We start from the raw sequence: 25663 nt of genomic DNA, 5'->3' as shown, positions 1-25663 counted from the left end.
TGGACTTCACTTACTGAATCACTAGATGACATCAGTCCTGTCAATCTCCAGCACCCCTCTCATGACCCTCTCCCAGCACGCCCAGCATGCCTCAGCACACCACCACTTCTGCTGTGGTTATTTTCATCATTCTTATGCAACAGTGCAGGGCATTTTGTTTCTTCTTTCATATACAAGGTGGAACAGTTACTCCCTGGACATACGCACCTCATTTGTAGACTGTGATGTGTACAGCAGCGTCAAATTGGTATCAACATCTCCAAATGTATCTAGAGTCACAGGACCCTGTGCACCTGTGGACGCAAGGAATTAGTCAAGAAGGCTTGCATTCTCAGAAACACAAATATGTGGCTGGAAGAATGGGATAAATAAAAGGATTTCTGATGCCCATGATCTTTCTTTTCTTCATCTACATGCTAGAGCACATATCAGCTTAGTGTGGCACTGCTTCTCCCTTAATAGCATGCCACATTTTCTCTGCAAAATCCAGTAACTGGTGTTGAACTGACTGCACTGAAGAGGAAAGTCTCCCTCTAGCCATAGAAAAGATATATTTGTCAGGTTTCTTCAGCATACCAAGAATGGCAGAGTAACCTCCCTTGAAAGGACAATTTTATAGGTGAGAAGGGAAATAGCCTGTTTCCCTCTGCTGTTTGAGTCTATCAGCAAGAAAGGAAATGTAGAGGTACTTTCATTCCTCTTACTCTTTTGAGAGCTACCTGCTAGTCTCTAGCAAAATTATTTTAACCAGGTTCTTTTTCCCTTTAACCTCTTGCCTCCTAATGTCAGCAAATGTGCACATTCAGAAATTGCCTGTGTAGCACATTCCAAGGACTTTAGGGTGGAACCTTCTAAGTCCCTCAGCATTGGCTTGACTTTGTTCTCATGAAGCCAGGCATTTCAAAAAAAGCAGAAGTAACGCCAGTACCCACCACTTGAAAGTCTCTTTGGGAATTAACTTTTTCACCTTAAAAACTGGTGCTATTTATTTCATGGTCAACCTTCTGCACATCAAAATAATTATTGTATGAGCTCTATACCCTGCCAGCCCCCATTCAAGGAATACTGGTTCAACACCTTTCACTTTTAGGACTTTTTTTATAGTAAACCTATAACTAATATGCCTCATTACACTGCAAGACTAATTTGAGATAAGGAAAAAGGTCTGTGTAACCTACCTTTCAGACTTAGAATGAAACTGAAGAGATGACTTCAATGATATTCAAAATAGGATGCAGGAATAACTAACATAAGTAAACTATTTTTTTTTTTTTTTTGCTGGTTTTGGGATACGATAGTTAAAGCAAAGATAAGCCCAAAATCGGTTAGGAAATTCTGGGGAATTTCTATATATGTGTTCTCTGAAAGGAGGTGGGATATATACAATGGTTTGAGTAGTCGTTTTTGTACAGATCTCTTATGTGAACTGACAGCTGGGACTTTTAAGCCTGTGGCCTACAAAAGCCCTCTGGTGCTAGACAACTTGTAAGAACAAGAACGTTGACTAAGAGCCAATGCATTGCCAGCTGGCTTACGCTTTCATCACGGGCACCCAGGCCTACAATGGCTTTGTGAACTGGAAAAAGGTTGAAACTAATAGGTAAAGCTTTGCTAAATGGACTTCAGAGTTGTTTGAACATCAATCATATTTCATAAGTACTAGCCTCAAGTCAAGACTAGATCTTTGGTACAAAGCTTAGAAATGACACTACCTCAATTTAACAACCTGCAGAGAGCTGAAAATGAGACCTGAATGCCAGACTGCCTGTGGAGAAAGCGCAGACTCTGAAACCCACCTACACACCTCACTCTTCCAGCTGCCTTTTCATTTTCCAAATAGTCTACCTACAGAGTTCAGTTCTTTGTCAAAGGAATGACACCACATTCAGGCCTCGTCCCTGTCCTCAAACACTGCTGTCCAGGAAATTCTGTCTCTCCTACTTCTCCCACCTCTTCTTAGAAAACAATATTCTTTAATGTTCTTTGTACTTCAGACCAGCATGACAAGGCCATGGCCCAGAAAAGTCTGGTCCTCAAATCATCTGTTGCTAATTGTAATGTTACAAATTTTTATCATTTTGACTTTCTGCTTCTTTTATGTTGCATGCATTGAGGAAATTCTGCACAGAACTGTTATGTAGAGCTTTTGTTAGTACTGAAGATAACATACTTGAAAAAAAATGATTAAAAAAAAGAAGAAAGAAAAAAAAAGAAAAATAAGAGCGGGAATAAAACTCACTGAAGGGCTTGGACTTTTTTAAAATAGCAGGGGCTTATCCTAAGAGAGCTTAAAAAAAAATTATTTCCTTTCTTCAATTAAGTGAACCCTGCTCACGACTGGTCATTTTTACCTTCAAATGTGATATTTCGGAATTCATTGATGAGACTGAGAGGTAACACAGGTCTCTGAGAGAAGATAAGTTTTTTCAGAATATGTCCAAAGAGCAAGACTGCATTGTAATAGCCAATAACAAAGTCATCGTCCACCTAGAAGAGAAGAAAAATAAAAATGACAATTTGAGAATTCATATTTCTATTTTAAAGCTGCAATATCTTTGTTGATCTCCATTTGGCAAAAACTCCAGCACGGAAGGCCAGAATCTGAATGATGGGCAATACCATATCAGCAGCGTCTCTTGGAAGAATATATTTTTGGTGTATGAAGACAGGCAGTTGGAGGAAAATTTATGAGGCCCACATAAAGCATTGGCATGCTGATCCTTGAGCAAAGGATTCAAGAAATCCTACACTGTGGGTTCTGGGCAGGTGTGCTCAGCAGGACCCAAAGCCCCTGGCTTTGCATTAGACTTCCTGTGCAGATAATATGGTGTGATGCCAGTGAGTCTGGGCTTCCAGATGGCCACAGCTCAGGGGCAAGGAGCTGTGCCAGAATTTCCAGCTGCCTGTCACAGGGCTGGTACCCCAAAAAATTTTGAGCCCAGGCTGGGAGATCTGGAAACCCTGTAAATCCAGCCAGAAGCTTTAGGGTCTCTGCTGGAGAGTTGGAATTCAAAGCCACAAATCCTGGGAGGAACTCTCACACAGAGTCTGGTTCCTCAGCAAACTGCAGGAATATCAGTTTCACTGAGCAGATACAGGGTTTGGATAGTTTGTGCTTTTCAGGAAATTAAAAAAAAAAAAAAAAAAGAAAAAAAAAAGTATTTCCTAAAGAAAACAAAAATCCTGTTTTTCTGAGAATTTGAAAAAATTGAATGTCCCTGGGCAGAAGCAATGATGGTTGCCACCACTTAGGCGTATCTGCAGACAAAAATCTGATCTTTCCATGCTTACATCCTTATTACAGCTATAGATCTTTCAGTGATGTTTTCCAATTACTTAAGACTGTCAGTCACCCAGAAGTGGAGTCAGAAAGTCATGTATCTACCAGTCTTCCCCAAGCCTCATGAATATGACACTTGCAGAACACATAAAAAGCTTGACTAGAACTTCACAAAACATGAGTATGAGATCCTGAATGTTTGCCTTATGATGTTTGCCAATGATTTTTATATAATTGCAGCAGAACTAAATGTCATTCTGCATGAATGTAACAAAATATCAGCAAAAAATATGATGGTGGATGATCACAGCTACATCTTCCGTTTTCATTTCCTAGTAGGTGAACATGAAGGCAATAGCAATAATGAGATATAAAATAGTGTGGTTACCAGGCTGGTGTCCACAGTCTTTGCAGTGTTTAAGCTGTAATTAGCTGGTGGCAGAGTCAGGACAAGTACATTCTGCATGTAACGGGCTGAGGTGTTGTTTCTGAAGTATGTGTTCCTGCAAAGAAAAGTGCAAAACCCCATAAGTCAGCAATATGGCAGTGGTAACCATGACAGAATCATTCTCCTTTCCCCTTTAAACTACTGTTAAAACAGTAGTTACATAAATAAAATTTTATCATAGACAGAGCCCTATGCATTGTTCATTCCCTCATGCCAGCTTCTGTGCTTACCTGCATTAAAAGGTAATATCAAAGAGATCCGGTAATCTGAAACACAGAGCCTGCAGTGCATTATTATTACTGTAACTGTTTGGTTTCTGTCCTGTTTATTTCCTCCTTCCTGGAACCTACAGCACTGGAATTCATAGTTTCTTCTTGTTACTGTTCATGTTTCTGACCTCTTCTGCATTCTTTTACATATTCCTCTAATTTTGATATTTCCTGCTAGAACTGATCACAGCAGGAGTTGCGCTAAAAACATTTAATAGGAGGGCATAAAACAACTGGAAAGATGCAGAGGACAGCTCATTGATTTGTTTAATTCAGTGAGATAGGAAAATCAGGGGAAACTATGTGAATTTGAAAACTATGCTAAAAAAGAAGGAAAGTTGTAGCTTTCAGGTGTCTTCAGTTTCATCATCCTGACAGGGCATCTGAAGTGCTTCCCAGACTGGCAACCACTGGATTCATGTATTACAGAGGAATTTAGCAATGCATATTAGTGGCAAGTGGCAGTATCTGTCATTGCTATAGCTAGACTGATTAAAAACTCACTTTGTATTAGCCTTCTCTAATTATTCATGCTTGATCATCCTTTTATTTATTTCAGTAAGTACAGTAATAAGAGCTTCTGGAGACCACAGGTTCCACTCCTTAGCCATCCAATGAGATCCTGACTACACAACCCTGTCCCTGCCTTTCTCTGAATCTTATGACTTTTACAAATCCTGGATAATTTCAAAGTGCTTTTCTTTCAGTTTTGGACTGAACGAACCAGATGGAAAGGAACCTTCATTAGAGTCCACCAGACTGGATAATTCTACAGCATCCCATCTCTCCTGAGGGAGGCTTAAACATTGTGTGTTTTCTGGCTGCAACAGGACTCAGATCTGACAAATATTTAAACTCATCACTTCGTCTGAGGATCTTGACACCTGTGGAAACATAGGACTTTGCCTACTGTCTTCTCCTATGGGTCAAGCCTGGATCTAATATGTCTTTATTTTGTTTCTGTTTGACAGAGATGAACATGGTTTGAGATATTCATGAAAACCAGAGGGGCATGTAGCAAATTTAAGGAGGGCAGCACATAAAATGGTCTGAGGCAACTGGGTATACCAGAGGATGAATATAACATCAGAAAAGTCTGGGCGTGGTTTTGGCTACATCAACTAGCTGTCTCCCAGATCATGAATTCCCGAGGTAATTAGTAATAGAAAGTTGAAACTGAATAACAGAATATTTAGGCTGAATACTAAGGAATGTCTCCAAAAAGTTAGAGTTATGTGGTTATAAAGATGTTGCTCATTGGAAGATACAACTGTACCACCCTTTTAAGTCATTTATAAAGGAGTAAGTAGATCCTAGAAAAATATACTGTAAGTCACATTTACATTACTGTCTAGTTGGATAGATTGTATGAAAAATTTACAATCTTCATGTGAATAGCTCATGACCACTCCAACTTTGGACTCGGTGATTCTCTCACAGCTTCCTGCACTGAGTCCATAGGTTGAAGTTAACCCTACTTGCTCTGGTCACTGCCTTAGAAAAATCTCACATGAACTAAATGGGATGTTGTAGAGGATGTGCCACAATTTAATCATGAAACAACTTAGATAAAGGGCAAGATGAGAGGAAAGGCAACAACGGAAAATATTTTGTGAGAGCATTTCTTCAACAAAAGAGTTCCACGCAGACTATTCCCATTATCACTATTCTTCAGTGAAGTGCAGAGAAAATAAGAAAAGCAAAAGTGATACTTTACTTGAAGAGATCTATCAGGATGATAACGATGTCCTTATCCACGGTTTCTGTCCCTAGGTCTCTGCTGATGTCAGCTGGAGTACCACACATGATGATCACTACAGATTGAGAAAAAATGGAGACAGACCAGTGAAAGATACAGATTAGAAGAGGACATCCACCTGATCCCTGGTGCCTAAGAGGTAGGCAGAATAGCAGTGCTGGGCTAAGGCACATTATCCATGCTGGGCTGGGACCGTCTGTAGTAAGATGGGGATATTTGAGGGAAAGTCAAGTGGTAGAACGTGCCTCAACATGTGGTCTATTTTATGTCTGATTGCACCAGAGCACCGCCATTATCTCACTCAAATAAGCAGTAGCAGTTCTGATGTAGTACAGGCTACTGAATATGAAATTTTCTAAGTCTAAGTCAAATGGCATTCAGGTAATAGTTTGATTGGTTTACTTATAGCTCCTGTACTCACTTGTCCTGCTGATGCCTGATGCTTAGTCTTAGTAGAAGATGAGGTAATACTCATCTGTTTTTCTAGTTTAGATGGATCACTTCCAGAAGAAGTGCCCCTTGATGGCACAAGCAAGGCCCAGATATGTATCAGAGCTGCAAACACAGGAATGGCAGAGAACTAAGCATTCTTGTAATATCTAAGTCCTTGCTTAGGAGGTGTTGTGATTCCTGGATTTCTGAATCTTTCACAAAACAGAGCATGTAGGAAGACAACATCATACCTAGGTGGGATAATTCATCCTGGAAGGCCTCTGGGATAGGGAGAGAATTTGTGCCATCTTACATTTGCACCCATGTGAAACGGTATGCATGTGCTTCTCTCTGGGAAGACCATCCCTAAAATGTAACTAAGAGGTCAGTCTGATTTACAGGGGAAAGAAAATTGCCTGCAGGGGAGAGTGCACCCTCACACACTCACACACACACCCTTACCATTGCTTTTCCGCTTTGGATCTTTCACAACTTTTTTCAGCTGCTCTGGTGTCCTCAGTGTGTCCTTGAACTTCAGTTTTTCAGAGAAGAGTGTGACTCCAGCGTCTAGCGCATTCATGTACCTGATAGAAGGCAGGGAGCACAGATATTGTCAGAAAATGGCCAACTCCTAACATTTGCATTATGCCTTTTCTCCTAAATAAGTCAAAATGCTTGACAGGCTGTTTACAGTACACGATTGTAAGGCAGAATGGAGCATTTTTATCTGCAACAATAAAAGAGAAAATCCTGTTCTTGCTTCAATCCGTTGTGTCTGAAAAGAGATATTCTGTCTGAAGTAAAGTTGATGCAGAGGGGAAAAAAAAAAGAAACTTCTGTGTTTTCAAACTGTTTAACTTATGATTTAGCAACACTGAGATCCCTATCCTATAAACTACTAATGAATTTTGCTCCCCACTGTTTTCAGGAATAGAATTGTTAATCATTAATTTGTAGGAACATGTGGTTAGTTGAGACATGACTTGATTTTCCTGTCATTGTAGGCATTCATGTGCTTTTATACCCACAAGGGACAATTAGCCCATGCAGTATAATTTATGCTTTAGCAAAAATGTTTTTTTTTTTAAATAGACAAAAAAGCAGGCTGACAGTTTCTATTAAAGCAGAATGAGATGCATTTTACAACTATATTAGAATGAAAAAAAAAAAAAAAAAAAGACAAAATGGGCAGAAATACAAAATTAATTTCAATTTTTTTTTGTTAACTCAAAATTTAAGAAAAGGAGCTCAAAGATTTCTTAATTTATAACTAAGGTCATGGACAGAAGCATTAATAAAGAGCAGGTAAGAAACACTTGGAAAATAACGACTTACATGCATTAACTTGCCTGAAAGCTATTAAACCTGTGGGACTAAAGGGATTTAGCTAAAGTATGTGTAGTACATTAGCAATTATAGCTACAAACATGGAGAAACAGGGACTGTGGTAGCAAATGAGTGAAGTACACTCATGTTTCAAAGTATCAAAGAGAAGTATTCATAACAATTACATCATGTTATCAAATTGCTGTCCATTAAGAAGAAAAAAGGAGGAAACAAAATTCCTAAATATTCACAAAGCAGTGAATTGGGATCAGTTTTTAGATCCCTTAATTCAGAAAAAATATATATTATATACATATATATTAATTCTCCATACAAGATATCCTGTAAGTAACATATTTATCACTCTGAAGATATTTATCACTCTGAATATTTGTAAATTTTCCTTAAAAATCTGTAACTTCCTCAGGTTAGGAATTGGAAATATAACAGCTATTTGCATGAATTCTTGTCAGCCTTCAAGCTACCTTTATAAAATTGGTAAGAGAAGCAAGCAAGCTAAGTATAACATAGCTGATTAAAAAAAAAAAAAAAAAAAAAAAAAAAAAAAAGTCATAATAATTCACATGAACTGAAAATCAAATAAGAGTCAATAAAGGAAGAGTAATGATAAGTGCCAGTATATGAAAACATGAAAACATCTACTTGATTAAAATGACATTTGGTATCAGGCAAGAAGAAAACCCAGCATTCTCAAGAAACATCACAGGCTGATGTTTCAGGTCACAAAGGAAAATCTGTCTCCTTTGCTCTAAAACTGGTGAGAGCATAGCTTCAACTCTGCAGTCACTGGGGGTCATGCTGTTCAAAGAAAGATACAGTTTGAAATTTGGAAATGTTTCAGAGAAACAGTAGTGCTCACAGATTGAAGCCATTAATGTAGAGAAACATTACATTGTAAGACCCCTGACCTAAAAAGGCATCTCTGGAGACCCTGATGGAGACTCTCATGTCACAGTATTTACATCAAGATTGGAGTAAACATGTATTTGCAGCAAGGACAACTCTGGAGCTACACTGTCCATAGGAAAAGATTTGAGAATACTTAAAAGTAAGAGCAACATTCAGACATGCAGTCAGCTACAGGATGTAATTCATCTTTTTCTTCTCTCATTCCCTGATAGCAGTAAGGCACCTCTTGCACATAGGACTTGAAGGACAGCCTGTAAGAACCATGCCTGAGGACAGAGATGGAATTTATCAAGTTAAGAGCTGGGACAGAGGTGGATCTGGATCTTACCAGAGGCATTCCTCTGAGTTGTCATTCTGCTTGTAAATGTAGGTAGATTCCCAGTTGCTGGTTTTGAATGGCAGCTCGAATTCATTCCAAAAAGAATAGAAGAAGTCATTCACTTTCCTGGCTGGGGTCAGAAGGCGGGTTAGGTTTTCTTTGAAGTCACAGGACAGTCCAAAACTCCCTACAGAGATCAGAGGCAGGCTCAGTATTGTTTCAACTCTGAGGGGAGAGACAAGAGGACAGGTCTGAATGTATTGCTGTTGCATCAAGGCATCTGCCACATGATTTCTATCCCCAACTCCCTCTTCTCTTGCATCCTGCATTAGTTTACCCTAAAAGAGCAGGCTCTTAAAGAACACAAGCAGATTTCAAGGTATTGGCACTGTGGAGCCCTGTTGAACAGAACCATGCAGCTTCTCCCACTGTCCCCATTTCCCTGCACAGCACAGACATTCCTCATCCAGCCCCTTTGGGTACCATGCACCATTTCAGCCCAAGGGCTATGATGGGACTCCAAGGGCTCGAGGACCTATCCAATCCTGCTGCCAGGCTCATGTCAAGGATGAGGCGTTGTCTGTCTCAGGAGCTGTTTTGTAAGGGATATGTTTATTTTCAACAATCTACCCTACAGCTATGTGATCATCTATATGACATATTCTAGGGGCGAGGCTAGAAAAACAAAACACAAAAAGTGGGCATAAGAGTTATTTCAAGGAAAACTCCCTGCATATTGTGTCACCATATTGATACAAGAAGCTGCACTCTTTTAGCAGTTTCTCAAGTAATTTTTATGCCAACCTACATGTGGCAATCAAATCTTTGGTGCCTTTAGTCACACCTATAGACTGACCACAAAATGTATTTACGAATCTGAGCTGCATGCTCAGGACATATAAAGAAGCCCAAAAGTCTTGGTAATGTCGTGAAGTCAGTTTTGGATGAACAAGGGAATTTTGTTTCTTCTCTGATCTGTGATCGATGCCAGGTAGTTTTCTGCCCACCAATATAATGTTTAATATGGCATAGATTTTATCTCTTTATGCTGTGATGCTGGAGGGTGAGGGCTTTGCTGCCATAAAAAGAACTTTACTCCTACAAATCAAAGGAAAAGTCTTTTATTTTCACTGTATTTTAGGAGTTGGAGAGCAGCAGTCAGGGAGACCAAATAAGGCAACCCTCTGCTAGCAGTGAATATGCAAAACACTGGTATTTTTTGTCCAGATAGACAAACATTTGGATAAAAGTATTTTCCTAGATTCTGCAATCATATCAGACTAGACTCAAAATATTCTCATTCCTTTATGTGAAGTGTTTTTTATGACAGGCAATATTGCCTGTGAAAAGCATCATCATTGTTGGCATTATTATGACAAAACTTTATTTTTCAGGTAAGGGCCACTTACTTAATTACAGAGTTTATAGTTGTTGCAACAGAAATGATAGACAATAATGCAGACATAAGTGATGTAATAAGTAATGTCAGGGGGATTATTTCAGTAATGAAATGGGCATTTTTCTGGCTGACTTAAAGTGCTGTAAAGTAAAGCATTTGATCTGATTTGCAAATCCATTGCATAGTGGGCAAAGCTGGCTGCCTTATTGTTATTGATCTTCACAACTTTGCATAAATTTCAACTACTCATACTTTTTACTGTATACTGGTTTAACTGTGTCAGAGTCCAAGAAAAAGACTTTGGCATTATTCTGGGCAGCTCTATATCCAGCAGATTAAAATAAATAAATAAATAAATAAAACAGTTAAAGTTAGGAGGCACAATGAATAAAATGGGGCATGTTGCATGATATTTTATCATGGTCCTGTACATAAGAAATACTTTATTATTTTGATTCTTCTATAAATCAATAACATGATTTTCACTGGAAATATTGACCTAACTTCTGGTCAATCCGCCCAAGGAAAAGTATAAAGTTAAAAGCTGATAAAGCTTGAGGTAAAGCATCCCAGCCTTGCAAGTATTTCTTAGTGAACCCAAAAGGCTACCAAAGTTTAAAGAGGGGAGAGTCATTCACATGGGTAATGATATTGATTGGTACATCGTGACTGATGTTACTCAGAATCATAGAATGTTTGGGATTGGAAGGGACCTTGAAAGATCGCCTAGTCCAATCCCCCTTCTGAAGCAGGAACACCTAGATCAGGTCACACAGGAATGCCTCCAGGCAGGTTTTAAATGTCTTCAGAGAAGGAGACTCCACAACCCCACTGCGCAACCTGTTCCAGTGTTCTGTCAGACTTGAATTGTTTTTGTTTATTTGTTTTTTAAATTAATTATGCTAGGGCTACACAGTTTCAGCTCATGCTTTTCCTAATATGTGAAAATTAATATATTAACTTATAATATAATAACATTATATTAATATATAATATAACGTAATACGATATATACAGTATATGATACATATTTAATATAGAACACACATATATAATTATTATGTTACGTTATATTATGTTATACAGAATTACACAGACCCATGTATAATAATACACTAGCAGAGAGACTAATTCTTCAGGGTTGTTTTCTTAGACAAGAGTTAGGATGAAGCTGGCTGCTCCCTATCTAAACACTGTTCACAGAAGATAGCTGGGGTTTTTGGACTTTCTCTTGACACATGAAATTCAAGTCCCTCTCTGCAACTGAAAATCCACCAGACGGTTTCCTGTTGCTGTAATGTCTACATGCCTCAAGCTAACATAGAATCATAGAATAACACAAGTTGGAAGGCACCCATAAGTATCATCAAGTCCAACTCCTGGCACCACACAGGCCTACCCAAAAGTTTAGACTATGTGACTTAGTGCACAGTCCAATCACTTCTTAAATTCAGACAGGCTCGGTGCAGTGACTGCTTCACTGGAGAGCCTGTTCCAGTGTGTGACCACTCTCTCGGTGAAGAACCTCTTCCTGATGCCCAGCCTAAACTTCACCTGCCTCAGCTTAACACCATTCCCGTGGGTCCTATCACTGGTGATTACAGAGAATAGGTCACCTGCCTCTCCACTCCCCCTCGCAAGGAAGTTGTAGACTGAGATAAGGTTCCCCCTCAGCCTCCTCTTCTCCAGGCTGAACAGGCCCACTGACATTAGCTGCTCCTCATATGTCTTCCCCTCTAGGCTCTTCACCATCTTCGTTGCCCTCCTCTGGACACTCTCCAACAGTTTAATGTCCTTTTTGTATTGTGGTGCCCAGAACCGCACACAGTATTCAAGGTGAGGCCGCACCAGCACAGAGTAGAGCTGGACAATCATTTCCCTAAACTGACTAGCAATGCCATGCTTGATGCACCCCAGGGTACGGTTGGCCCTCCTGGCTGCCAGGGCACACTGCTGGCTCATTTTCAACTTGCTGTCAACCACAGCCCCCAGATCCCTCTCTGCGGGGCTGCTCTCCAACGTCTCATCACCCAGTCTGTACGTATAGCGAGGGTTGCCCCATCCCAGCTGCAGGACTCGGCACTTGCTTTTGCTAAACTTCATGCAGTTGGTGATCGCCCAGCTCTCCAATCTGTCTAGATCTCTCTGCAAGGCCTTTCCACCCTCATCCATGTCCACAACTCCTCCAAGTTTGGTGTCGTTGGCAAATTTGCTCAAAACACCTTCTAGTCCTACAACCAGATTGTTTATAAGAACACTGAAGAGGACTGGCCCTAAAATGGAGCCTTGAGAGACCCCACTAGTGACCATCCGCCAGCCTGATGAGGACCCATTTACCACAACCCTTTGAGCCCATACCAATCGTAGGATGTTTTTGTTTAGTTGTATGCTGGACATTTTGTCCAGTAGGATCCTATGGGAAACCATATCAAAAGCTTTGCTGATGTCCAACAAGATCACATCATCTGGTTTCCCTTGATCAACTCGATGGATGATCTTATCATAAAAGGAAATCAAATTTGTTAGGCAGGACCTACCCCTCATGAACCCCTGTTGGCTGGGACCAATGACTGCATTGTCCCCCAGGTGCACTTCAGTAACTTCAAGGATCATCTTCTCCATAATTTTACCAGGCCAGCTTCAACTCTAGTTGGGCTTTGGCCACACGAATTTTCTCCCTACAAACATGAACAGTATCCCTGTATTCCTTCCTCATGGCCTGACCCTCCTTCCAGCAGCCATACACTTTCTTTTTTTGCCTAAGCTCCAGTAGAAGATCCCCGGCCAGCCAGGCCGGTCTTCTGCCCCGCCTGCCTGACTTTTGATATTTTGGAATTGTCTGATCTTGTGCTTTTAGGAGGCAATGCTTAAAGACTGACCAGCACTGATGGATGCCAATGCCTTCAATAGCAGTTTCCCAGGGGACTAGTTGCTGACTAGTTCCCTGAGCAGCCTGAAGTCTGCTTTCCCCATATCCAGGGCTGAAGTTTTGGTGGCAGTTTTCCTTCTGTAACCATAAATTCTAAACTCAACCACTTCATGGTCACTATGGCCGAGACGGCTACCAATTGCCACATCTCCCACAAGACCCTCTCTGTTCTTCAGCAACAGATCTAGGGGGGCACCTTTCCTAGTTGGCTCCCTTAGCACTTGCACCAAGAAGTTATCATCTAGGTGCTTTATGAACCCCCTGGACTTGCTCGTGTCAGCCGTGTGGTGATCCCAGTTGATGTCTGGCAAGTTGAAATCCCCTGTAAGGACAAGGGGAGTTGATCTCGAGGCATCTCTTAGTTCTGCTAAGAATAATTCTTTGGCATTGTCTGTAATAGACTCCCAGGTGGTCTGTAATAGACTCCCACAACGACATCCCCTTTATTTGTTCGTCCCTTAATCCTTACCCAGAGCCTCTCAACTTTGCCGTCGCCAACTTGAAGTTCCACACAGTCCAGCCCATGCTTCACATACATCGCCACTCTGCCACCTCGCCTACCCTGCCTGTCCCTCCTGAAGAGCCTGTAACCATCTATTGTAACACACCAGTAACAGGACTCATTCCACCAGGTTTTGCTTATGCCAATGATGTCGTAGCTGTGGGACTGGGCCAAGACTGTGGGACTGGGCCAAGAGCTCATCCACTTTATTCCTCATACTGCATGCATTTGTGTAGAAGCACTTCACATGCGCCTCCCTACACGCAGCACCTTGTGGAGCTGACCAAAGGACCTCACTAGCACACAGTCCCTCTGATTCTAGCACACCATCCCTTAGCTCATCACTGGCATGCCTAGTTTTATCCCCTTCTCCCTTCAACTCTAGTTTAAAGCCCTATCTGTCAGCCCTGCCAAATCCTGAGCAAAAATCCTTAGCCCTCTCTGAGAGAGATGCATCCCATCTGGTGCCAGCAGGCCTGGTGTCGCGTAGACCTTCCTATGATTGAAAAACCCAAAGTTCTGCCAATTGCACCAGTCAACAACATCTCCTTTTCATGCTGCAGTTGTTGACAAGTTATATCCTTTGAGCCCTTTAACAATCAACCGACTGTCAGCAATTAGGAACGTTTACCTTCTAGAAATTAGATTGCATCAATGGGCTCTGGGAAGGGATTTTCTTCTCCCTGACAAACACAGTGGCTATGCATAACAGTCTTACTGCCTTGACTGTATGTATCAAATTGTCTCACATACCCCAAACCCCAATGTCTCTGCTGTCTTGTGCACAAAATAAATTTGTTCAATAGTTTATAGCTTTCACATCACAGTACTGGAGAGAGGGGGTGTTACTTACGAGACCATTTGGTAGGTGGCATAAGTGCAAGCAGGTCCTATGACAGCACAGCCAAGAGTGCCATTATCCTGCAAGAGATCAGAAAGGGTCAGTAGTGGGGACAGTGTAGGGGACTGGCAGAGAAGTGGATGGAAGATTGAAGAGAACTTTAAGATTTAAGATGGATTCCCAGAATTTACCCTGCAAAAGCAAGGACAGAGTAGGAAAGAAGACATAGAAAGGTTAAGAGAACAAACCTAGAGTGAAGGAAGGAGGATTCACAGAGAGCCAAGAAAAGGCAGAGGACAGAATAGTGCCTGTGAGAGTATGACCTTCATTGAGAGAAAGAGAGAGAGAGCGAGCAAGTTAGGATTAAAATGTCATAATTGTTGCAAATGCATATATGAAATTAGAGGCCAAGGCAGTGCTTACTCTTGCAGTGGACAGAGATTGGAATTACATGATGCTGTGTATCAGAAAAAAAGATTAGTTTTACGTACATATGAAGCTTGTATTAAATATATATATATATATCTTTGAATAACCAGTTGTTTTGAGTGTCATGAGGGACTTTGTCTTAACAAAGGCTACAGAGGTGATTATATATTGTTAGATGTGAGAATTCATGTTGGATTGATAAAGCCTCACTGAGACGTGACAGTTATTTGACATGAGAAAATCCACTGAAACACAGTTTCTTGAATATCTTGTAAGGCACCAGTTCTAACTGAAGCTTTTCCCACTGCTAGGGTATTCACACATTTTCTCCCAACCAATGTCTCTGATTTCTAGTGAGAAGCAAGCACACAGTTCATTTTTGCCCTCTGGGCATAGTTATATATGTGTTTCGTTGGTATTGGTGCCAGGCTAATAGTCCCTCTGCCTGTGTGCTCCAGCTGTCACACAGCTCTCTCCTTCATGCTGGCACAAGTATTTGTGTAACCTGATGGAGAACCACATCAGGGAACTGATCCAGTTGGAAATGGGCACCAAGGGTTCCAATTGGGCAGTTTGAGTGTTTGGATTGTGTTTTTTGTTATTGCTGTTGTTGTTTGTTTGTTTGTTTGTTCTTTAATCGATTGTTTTGGTTAAGTGGCCCCACAAAGAGCTGTGCAGATACAATGGAGGTGAAAACTTAAGGATGGAAAAAGTAGCTTGAAGCAGTTGGCTGCTGTACCTGCCACTGCCACCAAATGTCTAGTAACAGCTTCTGGGAGGCATTAATAGAGTCTCTCTCTGTATTTGATTGCTTGTCTTCACAAAATCTACAGGAATATCTTTGGAAACTTTGCCTGTCAAGTTTGTTTGAAATTGAACAACAGGTTCAAAAGTTAATATGGAAAGACAGACATACAAGCACAGATGCATACATACTTATGCATACATGCAAACACACATAAACGCAGAAAGATAAAGTCTTATCTTCTTAGGAAATCAACCTAGAGAAACCTGGTACTCACAAAGATTTGCTTGATGAGTTCCACACCTTCACAGGTGCTGGTGCGACAGCCTTGTGAGACATATAGCGATGATTTAAAGTGGTGGAAGGTTGCACTGACAGTAACATTTTCTCCTGAAATGCAACATGAAAGTGAAGAGCCTCAAGAGCTGGAGATAACCACTAAAAATGGTATCCCTCTTGTGACAAGTCTGTGTAGTCTCATGCTAAGATGACTTCTATTCAAAAAAGCTACCAGAAAGCCCATCTAAATGACTCCTATTACTTAGGATGAGATAAAGAGTTTGCTCCAGCACTGACTGCTGGTTGTTAGTACTTTCAGTACATACTGTTTTTAGCGTTGGCCATTATTAGAGATATCACTTTCCGATAAAACTGGACAGAACTTCTGCAGCTAGGTGACAGAAAGGGAATCATTTCTTTGGAACCTCTTTGTCCCAAGATATTCTAGAGATTGATAGTAGGTTGGTGATACTGAAAGGAGAGGTAAGGTATCAAATGAATAAAAGATCATCTGCAGTGACTCTAAATGAGGGAAAAATATATGGGTGGCAGACTCTTCACAATTTTAGACATAATGTGATCAACATATGGGGTCAAGGGATTAAATTCTTCTCCAAGTCTACAGGCTAATCTGGCCAAGATAGAAAAGGATCTCATTTTTCATGTCATAATCAAGCAATTATGAAATAGGATGAATAAGTGCTAGGTATTGAAGCAAGGGCATCTAACTTATTGCATTTGATGGATCTCTCATCTTGTCTGATCCATGTCAGCAATTCCCATGATCCCAATCCCAACTGAAAACCATGCAGAAAAAGTCTGCCCAGCTACCATAAAAGCTAATATAGTTCTGCCTATCTGTAGAGAGCTTATTTTTTACAGACGGAGGCCATTATTTCTATAATATCTACATACAGTGAATGGAGAACCAAGGAGCCTGTCTGAGAAGCAGTTTGCATAGAAAGCTATGACAAAAAGTCTAAGAAATCATAGTGGGAAAGGGATTACCCATACCCATTGCCTTACCTGTCATCTGCAGTTCTTCTTGTACTGTTTTCAAGGCTTCCTCCACAGCTGATGTCAAATTTTCAGCAGATGATGGGAAGTCTGAGTCAGCCATGAGCATCACATTGATCACATAAGTCTTGTTGCTACACTTATTTGAACCAACTTGCTTCAGCAGGTGAAGTGAGAGAAATAAAGTCCAAAGGGCCAGACTCCAAATCCGTTGCTTCATTATTGCTCAGTTTACACCCATTGTGAGTGCTCTCCCTCTTCTTTTTCTCTTCCAACCCTCTTTCTTCCAGCTACTCTAGATCAATGTTTCTGTCAAAGACAAAAACAGATTTCCACACTGTAGATTCAAGGACAGGCTGTACTATCCTTCTCAGGTGCTTCCCCGTCTCCTTCTCTTCCTTCACTTCTTGCCCATCCCTCTGGTGTCCTAGGTGGCACTTCTGTTTGCGAAAAACTAACAAGAGCAGAACTCGGAAGGAGAGAGGCTAAAGGTTGCTGTGAATGTTTGCTCATGGAAAGGCTGAAGTTGTAAAACTGAAGCATTACTCGAAACCTTGCCTGATAAGGGCACTAAATTTTCATCACAGTGATGAGCTGAAAGAAGGAAGGGGAGGGGGAAAATGTACCATTAAAAAAAAGGACTCTTTAAATAGAAACAGAACAAATAAAATAGAAGGCACATTAAAGCCTAGAAGAAAACGGTTGCTAACTACATGTTTGCATTGTCCTACATCTCTCATTATATTGCCATATCATCTTTGCTGATTTGGCTCATAAATCAAGGGTATATTTTGTTCTGTGATAAGCTATCAATTCATTCCTTTAGCTTTTACCATCACAGTACTTTTCTTGTGCAAGGCAAAAATGTCTGCCTTGCAGTCCTCAAGAGTGAAGCCTTCATTTCTATTTGCAGAATAGTCTCAGCACAAAGCTTGTCCACTAGTACTCACCTAGCATTGCACACCAGAGTGTACAAGGTCTGCCCCTGATACGTTGCTTCCAGGCAGCACAGACCCATCTCAGACCAGCAGGACTGAAATCCAAATTGCAAATGGCATCATTAAAAGGCACCTACTAAAGGACACTGGGGTATTTTTCTTAGGCTTTCATGAGCATTTTTCCTGAGAATAGTCTCAGGGAAGGCAGGTAGAATGAAGGGGAGACAAAAAAAAATAAAAAAAAATAAAAAATAAAACAAGCCTTACAGATAAGTCTGGGCACAAATGAGATGTGCAAGAGAAAAGGAACCAAGAGGTAAATTTAAATAAAGTACTAAGTGTGATCAGTCTGAATTTGGGCTGTTTCTGCACAACTACAGCAGCTTCTGTTTTTCTACTGAAATCTGAGGTTGTCAGATAATACATCCATTTATTTATATTACTTTCATGAGATAATTTTAAAACAAAAAAGGAAAATAATCACTAATGGTGTAAGTAGCAGAGCTTTTGGTGCAATTCTGTTTTCCTTCCAAGCCTGTTTTTGAAATGTGATGAATATAGTTCAAATATATTTCCACAGACTTCCTACATGTCCTTGTTTTTACTATTAAATAACTATTGCTTAAATGTTTCTTATGCCTAACAACAGGGGAAACCATGAAACAGTGTTTAAGAGTAGACCTTGAACACCTCAGCACTTCTGGTCTAACATTTGGAATTAGTAATGCAGTAATTCTAAGTTATTGGTCATGTAAAGATCTGGACTAGTATAGCTTGTTAGAGAATGGATTATAGCTTTTCGTGTTGAGACTATCTGCTTATCACCGGCCCGTTGTATAGTTATTTACAAAGTGCTTGAAACTTAACTCTTGTAAGTCAATAGAGGTTTTGTCATTAACTTTAGTAAAACAAGATCATTGTATTTTTATACTCTTCTTAGCCTGCCTAAGAGAAACAGTTAGCTAACGTGGATAATGCAAGGGGAACTGAGGATTTTACATTGCTGGTCACACAGGAAGCATGTAATAGCGCTAAGGTCTTTCTGATTGTCTATCTAGTTGTTTATTTGTTTGGTTTTCATAGCAGTTTTAAAATGTTCTTTAAAAAACAAAATTCAAATCAGCTATAACAGCATCAGTTAGAGCAGCATCTCTTTTTACTCTGTCCCCTGTCCCTTGCCTTCACAGTGCCATAGGGAGTTCCCAGTCAGAAGCAGCTATAAATGAGTTGTTGACTTCTCAGCTCCTTAATTGCCAGGTGTGTGTGCAGTCTCTCTGTGTCAAGTCTCATAGGAGCATGCCTTGGTTTTCTGGTGACGTGGAGCACAAGGGAGGGCTGCAGCTGGAGCAAAGCAAGTCATCCTCAGCACCAGTTGAACACACTTTCCCTTGTAACTCAGGGCTTTAAACCTGAGACAAAGCTCCTTGGGAGACTGATCAATAGCATCTGGTTCATTGGGTAAGAGACAAAGAGAAGCTGTGGCACTGTGCTGTGAACATGAGAATTTCTGTTACTATAGAACATCATGAGAGTGGAAAGAAGAAAAGTAGACAAGTGAGTCTTATATGTAAAGCACAAAATTTGATGGGCCTGCCACAAACAAAAGCAAAGACTTCTGTAGGCCCAGGAAATAAGAAAGGTAAGACACCAATGCTCTTCCAGTCATAATGCACTGGCTGCAGAATGAAGCAAAACCCCCCAAGAACCCAGCCAATTTAATCCAAGGGAAAATTATTTCCTAACGTATAATCCACCAGATCAGGAGCTTATGTGTGAAACTAGCCAGATGCTTCAAAAAATCTTCCATATCTCTTAAGGACGCTGCCTCCTCTGTCTCCAGCTTCAACCATGAGGCAGGTCTCATACTTCAAAGATTAGTCATGAAGGGACATAGTTTAGAAACCCAGGAGTCAAATTACATGTGGAATGAGAAAAAGTAAAAATAAAAAAAAAAAATAAAATAAATAAAAATAAAAAGTCCTTTTTGACTTCTACAGGTGACTGTGGCATAAAGCAAAAGCTTTAATCAGAAACTGTCTTACAACAGAACTAGAAGTAATGGGAGCATAACAAAGGCAACGTAAATGACTGCCTTCCCATGAAAGAATGTGATGACATGGAGAAGCAGAGCAAGAGATTCAAAAACCAGGAATATCCTGCAAAAGATAACCTCTGCTGGCACCCCCTAGGATAAACCAGAAAAATTATCTTAAAAACTTCTTTAAAGCACATCTTCTAGAACTACTTATTTTGTCTTAAGATTCCAGGTTTAATTGATTTCTAAGGAATACACTGCTAATAAACTGGATCTGAATTCCCTGATGGATTATTCTGTGGTATCTGGGCATCAATTTTTGTTATTAGCTTGTCAGAAAGGTCAAAAACACTCCAGCATTAAATATGTTCACTCTGTGCAAGTCAGTCTAAAAAGTCAGTTCTGAGGTGTACATTGGTAGCTCATCTTTGTAATCCTGGCATTAACAGGTGATGGAAGTCTTCCCTTGAATCACTGAATACAAACCCTGAAGTTTATCACATGTTCTGTCTTCAAAAGCACAAAGACATTTAACATTCAGGTAGTAAGGTCCTGCATTTATTTGTCTGAATAAATAAATACTGTTGATTCATTCCTTGTTAATAACTATAGTACCTGTGCATATATTGCATAGTTACAAAACATCATGACAATTCTGTGTGAGTGTTTTTATAATGTGTGAGATTAGAAATGCCATCTTAAATTGTCTCACCAAATAACTGTATCATGTAATTTAGTGAAAAGCAATGTTTCGTTCCTGATTCTTTGGTGCTTTGTTACGCCCTCTGTTTTGCTGGATAATAAACAACCAGATTTTATAGGGTTTATTTGAAACATACAATCAGCACTGACTTCCTGATCTAAACCTACTCTGAGTGATCCTCTCAGTCTTCTGGAATATTCACAGACACACAAAGAGTGGAATGGAAACCAGAAGAGCAAAAACACCCACAGAGTTGTTCCTCAAGCTCTCTCAACCTCTATAAGATTACTCTCTACAGAATATTTTTCCAGTCCTATTTTAATGGTCCACATGAAAGGATTTTTCTCATTTCAATGGTTTCTCTTTTATACAAGGTGAAAAACTCCTGAAAAAATGGCAGTGATGGTTCAGCCTGGGTGTCTCAGAGTGCCTTTGTCTAGCAAGCTCATGCTGTAAAAGAGCAACTGTATTCAGGATGAGGCACCAGCTATCTCCAATACCTTTGCCAAGTTCATTTTTTGGACCTTTTCACTGGCTTGTAGCCTAATTTCATTTTTGCTTAATTGCAAATCACTATTTCCACTTGAACACTTGGAGAGGAGAAAGTAGAAGATATGGAATGGAAATTTCAGAGAACTCAGAAGAACCAAAAAACTACATGAAAGTATCAGCTACCTCCAGTAACTCAAACTATTACTGTGGAAATTGGCACTAACAGTCTTAATAAATCTGAAGACAAAGTAGACAGATTGCCAGCTCATCTTTCATTTTTTTCTGCCCCAAAGACAACCATTTTTCAAGCCACTATTTTGTGAAGAAGCATGAATTTTGATACAATTGTGTTTTTTTTTTTTTCACAATAAAATATTTTGAGTCTCCCTTTAAATCAGTTTTCCATCTTTGCTGCAATTATCTATATTTTCTATGTCATTTAATCATGATTGCTGTGATTAATTTATCAATCCCACAAATTTACATTATTTTTTAAATTTTCTCCAGAGTTGAGAACTTTGAGACTGCAAAATAATCTGAGGTTCCATTAAAATAACACAGACTGCATCTCTAGCATTGCATAATTGGGAAATGTGAAGGAAGGACATAAAAAAACAACAAAACAACAAGTCTGAAAAGTCATGTGAATAAAAAGAACAACAGATGCATTTATGTATTTATTTCTCAATTACTTTAAAACAGATTTGTTTTTTGGTTTCAGTGGACATGCTTACATTTTTGAATAATTAAGCTTGTCAATATTGTTTCCTTAAAATACAGAATTTGTAATACAGAAGTTGTGTAAGACAATATACTTTGCAGCAGTGGCCATATTTAGCCAAAGGAATAAATGTAGAAAACACTCATACATTATTGTTTTCAAGTTCTTCAGTGTTACCAAGGTTCATTCCTAAATTATTTTGATTGTTTAGGGCTTTAGCATCTTTTAACCCTTCTTTAAAAAGATTTAGAAAATCATGTAGAAAAAAGAAAATAGAAATGTTTCAATTTCTTTTTTTTTTCAGTGTTGTTAGAGGTTTGAATCAAAAATGTGATTACAGACATTAAAGAAAATGTTATAGTACTGTCTGTGTTTATTTAATCCAGTTTGCCATAAGTCTAGTCTGCCTAATATAAGGATGTCTTCTTTATCTTTCAATGATTTTCTTACTTTTTTTTTTTTATATATATATATATAATAGAGAAGAGCTAGGATATTAAAAGATTTTTTTTCTGTATTTTAAACGGTTGTTGACAATATTTTACTATTTATATTTGGAATAAAGCAATGTTAATGATGAGAAACAGCTGTAAAGAAGCTATGTTGACTTACAGAACTTTTTTTTTTTTTTTTTTTTTTTTTTCTCATTGTCTCATTGACTACACAAAAACATGGGAAAAAAAACTGTTTGGGACTGAAGTTATCTCCCGATTAATAACACAAGCCTGTAAAACAGCAAATGTGTGGGTCATGTGTTGCATGAACCTGATAACACAGCATGATCCTGATCTAGAACAAATCCTGATAAAGTAGAAATCCTAATTATATTGCCATTTCCATGGGTTATCACGAGCTTAGGTCTGTCCTTGGAGTTCATAGCTGCTACCATAGATTAGAGTGGAATTATAGTACAGGTGCAAAGCACTGACTGTTCTCATCAGAAGCTGCCAATCTAGTTTGAGGAAATGTACAGACAAGGATAACAGAAGTTGCAATTGAGATTGCATCATATTAGAAGGAGCTTGGGTGGTGGCCCCATTTTCCCATTGATCTATGTTGCCACATACCAGAATATGAAGCTAAATATATCATATATCAAACATGTAGCTCAATGACAAAAAGTTTATTTCTCTTAACCCTTTCCCAACTCATACACAGTTTGAAGTGAATATTATTCAGCCATTTAACTTGCGTATTACGTAATCAAAGATTAAGAAGTCTTCCCTCTCAACTTCTGATTTTGTATTATTTCCCTAAAGGACTGACCATCCCTTCCTGTGAGTACCAGGCTCAACTGAGTCAGTCTTTTGTTGCTGTAAATCTGAATTACTCCAATCAGCAGCACGGAAGAAGAAAAATGAGATCTTGTGCAAAGATACAGCTGCATCTGGCATTAAATCAACTGAACAATCTCTGTTTTGATATTCAGTTTATCATATCAGGCATTCCTGCCAAGCAAAAATGTTCTGTGGTATTAACTAATACAAGACATCAAACTCAGTGAAATATTGTCCTTTTTTAAGAGTAGAAAACCAAGGAGTTCTGACAATTCAATCACAGACCAAACTTTATCAGATAAGGACGGGATGACAGAATTTCCACTACTCATAAAAGAATTAGCAGGTGATCCTTGTGAAAATACTTGACAGTGGACCAGTTGGTGATGTGAAGAAACCATTGGCAAACAGCACTTGGACAATCAATTCAGTACTTCCTGCAGTTGCAGAGGTAGAAAACCTTGGTGGGCAACAGATGATCAGGTTTCAAAAACTGTTTCAGAGGGGCTTCAGGCTCCTAACCTATAGTTAGCTTTACAGGTGTTGGTTAGGGATTACTTTGCTTCCTGATATGTGTTTGATTTAGGATATAAGGTCTTATCAGCTAGCCCTAGCACAGAGAAATGTGAGGAGTGATGCAGAGATGACAGCTTGGTGAGGAAGTTCAGAACAAGGGCAACTATGCAGCTAAAGGCAGCTCTCAAAATCAGTGCTTCTGCCTGGAACCATTTTACCAAGATAGCTGAAAGCTCAAAAATGCACTGATGACATTTAAAGTGAAATGTACAGTTCAGTAGAGTCAAACAATATTCTAATATTCACCATAGCAGAGCAAGCAGCCAAACGGAACCACAAAGCTGACCCTTAATGGACTTTGTTTCTGGAGTGACAGGATATATTTTAATTTCATCATAAGAATTAGCCACTGTTCTAGGCACAGCAGGATACAGCTTTGTCAAGTGACGAATGTAAGCTATCTGTTCTGTTTTACCTTACAAAGGTAAATGTCTCATATGTCTAATAGTTTGTGTCTTGGACACATACTTAAGTTTCCTTAAGCTCTTTTATTATTATTATTATTATTATTATTATTATTATTATTATTATTATTATTAAATGTTTCACAGGTTTACACTGTGTGATGGGATGGAGTTATGAGATCTTCAAGCTAGTGCATCCCTATAAATCCATATGGCAGTGGAATATTGTATAGATATTTTAGCCCAAGTCTTGGAACAGGAAAAGTGCATTTTCCAAGATATAGCACTTGCAATGGTTTTCTGACCTGGGTAAGTTGATATTGATCCAGCTAATCATTCATTACATTTTCAGCTCTGAGACTGACTTATGCTGGGGCACTTTGGATCTGCACAGTTTCCTGGTTGTCATCTCTTGGTTCTGCATGCCTAAACTTCCTAAGCGTGATGCTCAAATCCAATACAATATCAGCTTTTAAGTTACATTTACTAACTTGACTGAATCTTGATGACAGGTTGGGTGCTGGAAGTATCAGGAACTTCTGAAGGTGCAGCTCCCACAGGTCCATACAACCCCAGACAGACACCAGTGGAAAGTTAAGAAAGAGGTTCCTTTACCAAAATACAGATCAAAATTACAGATCTTCACTTCACTGTTTGGAGTCTTTGATTCATATGACTGCTGTTTGCTGTCTTGAGGTGGGCAATAGAGACCTGACAAGAGCATTAAAATGCACACATGATCTGTCATCTCTCTGCAGGCTAGCTTTTGCTTTCAACTTACATATTTCACATTCTTTCATCATGGATAGTCTATTCAGGACAGATTAAGGCTCAGATATTGCTGAATCCGCAAAAAATAAAAAATAAAAATAAAAATAAAGAAAGAAGCAAATACTCTTCAAGCTCCTTGCTTTTATAGGATTCATTTCCCATTTACTCATCTCAGGAGATTGCCTTTGTAGCTTTAGCAGAATATTTCATTACTCTCACTTTTGCAAATCATTTCTCCTGAGATGCTGTCAGATGCATTTTCAAAGGTACAAGAGGCAGAAAACGGTAAAGCATCATAATTGAAAAATCATGATCTTACCCAGACATTACAGAAACTGAAACATGTGATTGTTGTGGTACAAAGTACACCTCACAACCTCTTGCTTTATTTACTTGTTGATTTTTTTCCACTTCTTGCCTTTCCTTTTTTCCCCTTTTATTTTTCTTTTCCTCCTTCCTCTTCTTTTCTTAAACCTCACTTTCTACTCTCTGTTTTTTGTTGTTGTTGCTTTGTTTGTTTGTTTTTGTTTTGTTTTGTTTTAAATTAAAGCCATCACACTCTCTCATGCTTATCTTGGTGTTTGATCACAGGTGTATGACTTCCCTTTTACTGCTGTCAGTATAGGCCAATTCCCTCTCTCCCAGCAATTCTGTGTGGGAATAAACACGATCATTAATCATGCTACAGCTCACAGCCTCCAAGATAATGCCACTAGCTAATACAATGGTGATGGCAAGAACTGCGGCAGTTTTCCAGCATTATTAATAGAGTAGCTGAATTTATTGACTTGGTTATACCAAGTGTCATCTTGGCATTTCATAGGAGGAAAATATTGTAATAT

The 25663-nt window shown here is 39.3% G+C and overlaps 1 protein-coding gene across 1 annotated transcript in view; it reads right to left on the bottom strand.

Annotated features, from left to right (window-relative positions):
- Positions 1 to 17406, bottom strand: part of GUCY2C (guanylate cyclase 2C) — a 48040-nt gene extending 30634 nt beyond the window's left edge. The window contains exons 1-9 of the mRNA XM_035316017.1: positions 16914 to 17406; positions 15886 to 15998; positions 14447 to 14514; positions 8773 to 8988; positions 6651 to 6772; positions 5715 to 5811; positions 3669 to 3783; positions 2352 to 2487; positions 208 to 293 (exon numbers count right to left, since the gene is read on the bottom strand). Of these exons, the coding sequence (XP_035171908.1) occupies positions 208 to 293; positions 2352 to 2487; positions 3669 to 3783; positions 5715 to 5811; positions 6651 to 6772; positions 8773 to 8988; positions 14447 to 14514; positions 15886 to 15998; positions 16914 to 17124 (1164 nt within the window). The 5' untranslated portion in view covers positions 17125 to 17406. The remainder of the gene's footprint in view (positions 1 to 207; positions 294 to 2351; positions 2488 to 3668; positions 3784 to 5714; positions 5812 to 6650; positions 6773 to 8772; positions 8989 to 14446; positions 14515 to 15885; positions 15999 to 16913) is intronic.
- Between the last annotated feature and the right edge of the window lie 8257 nt (positions 17407 to 25663).

Source organism: Oxyura jamaicensis, chromosome 1 (assembly GCF_011077185.1).
Source record: "Oxyura jamaicensis isolate SHBP4307 breed ruddy duck chromosome 1, BPBGC_Ojam_1.0, whole genome shotgun sequence".
NCBI lineage: Eukaryota > Metazoa > Chordata > Aves > Anseriformes > Anatidae > Oxyura > Oxyura jamaicensis.
The sequence above is the reverse complement of the archived record's forward strand: the minus strand, read 5'-3'. Positions and strand labels throughout refer to the sequence as shown.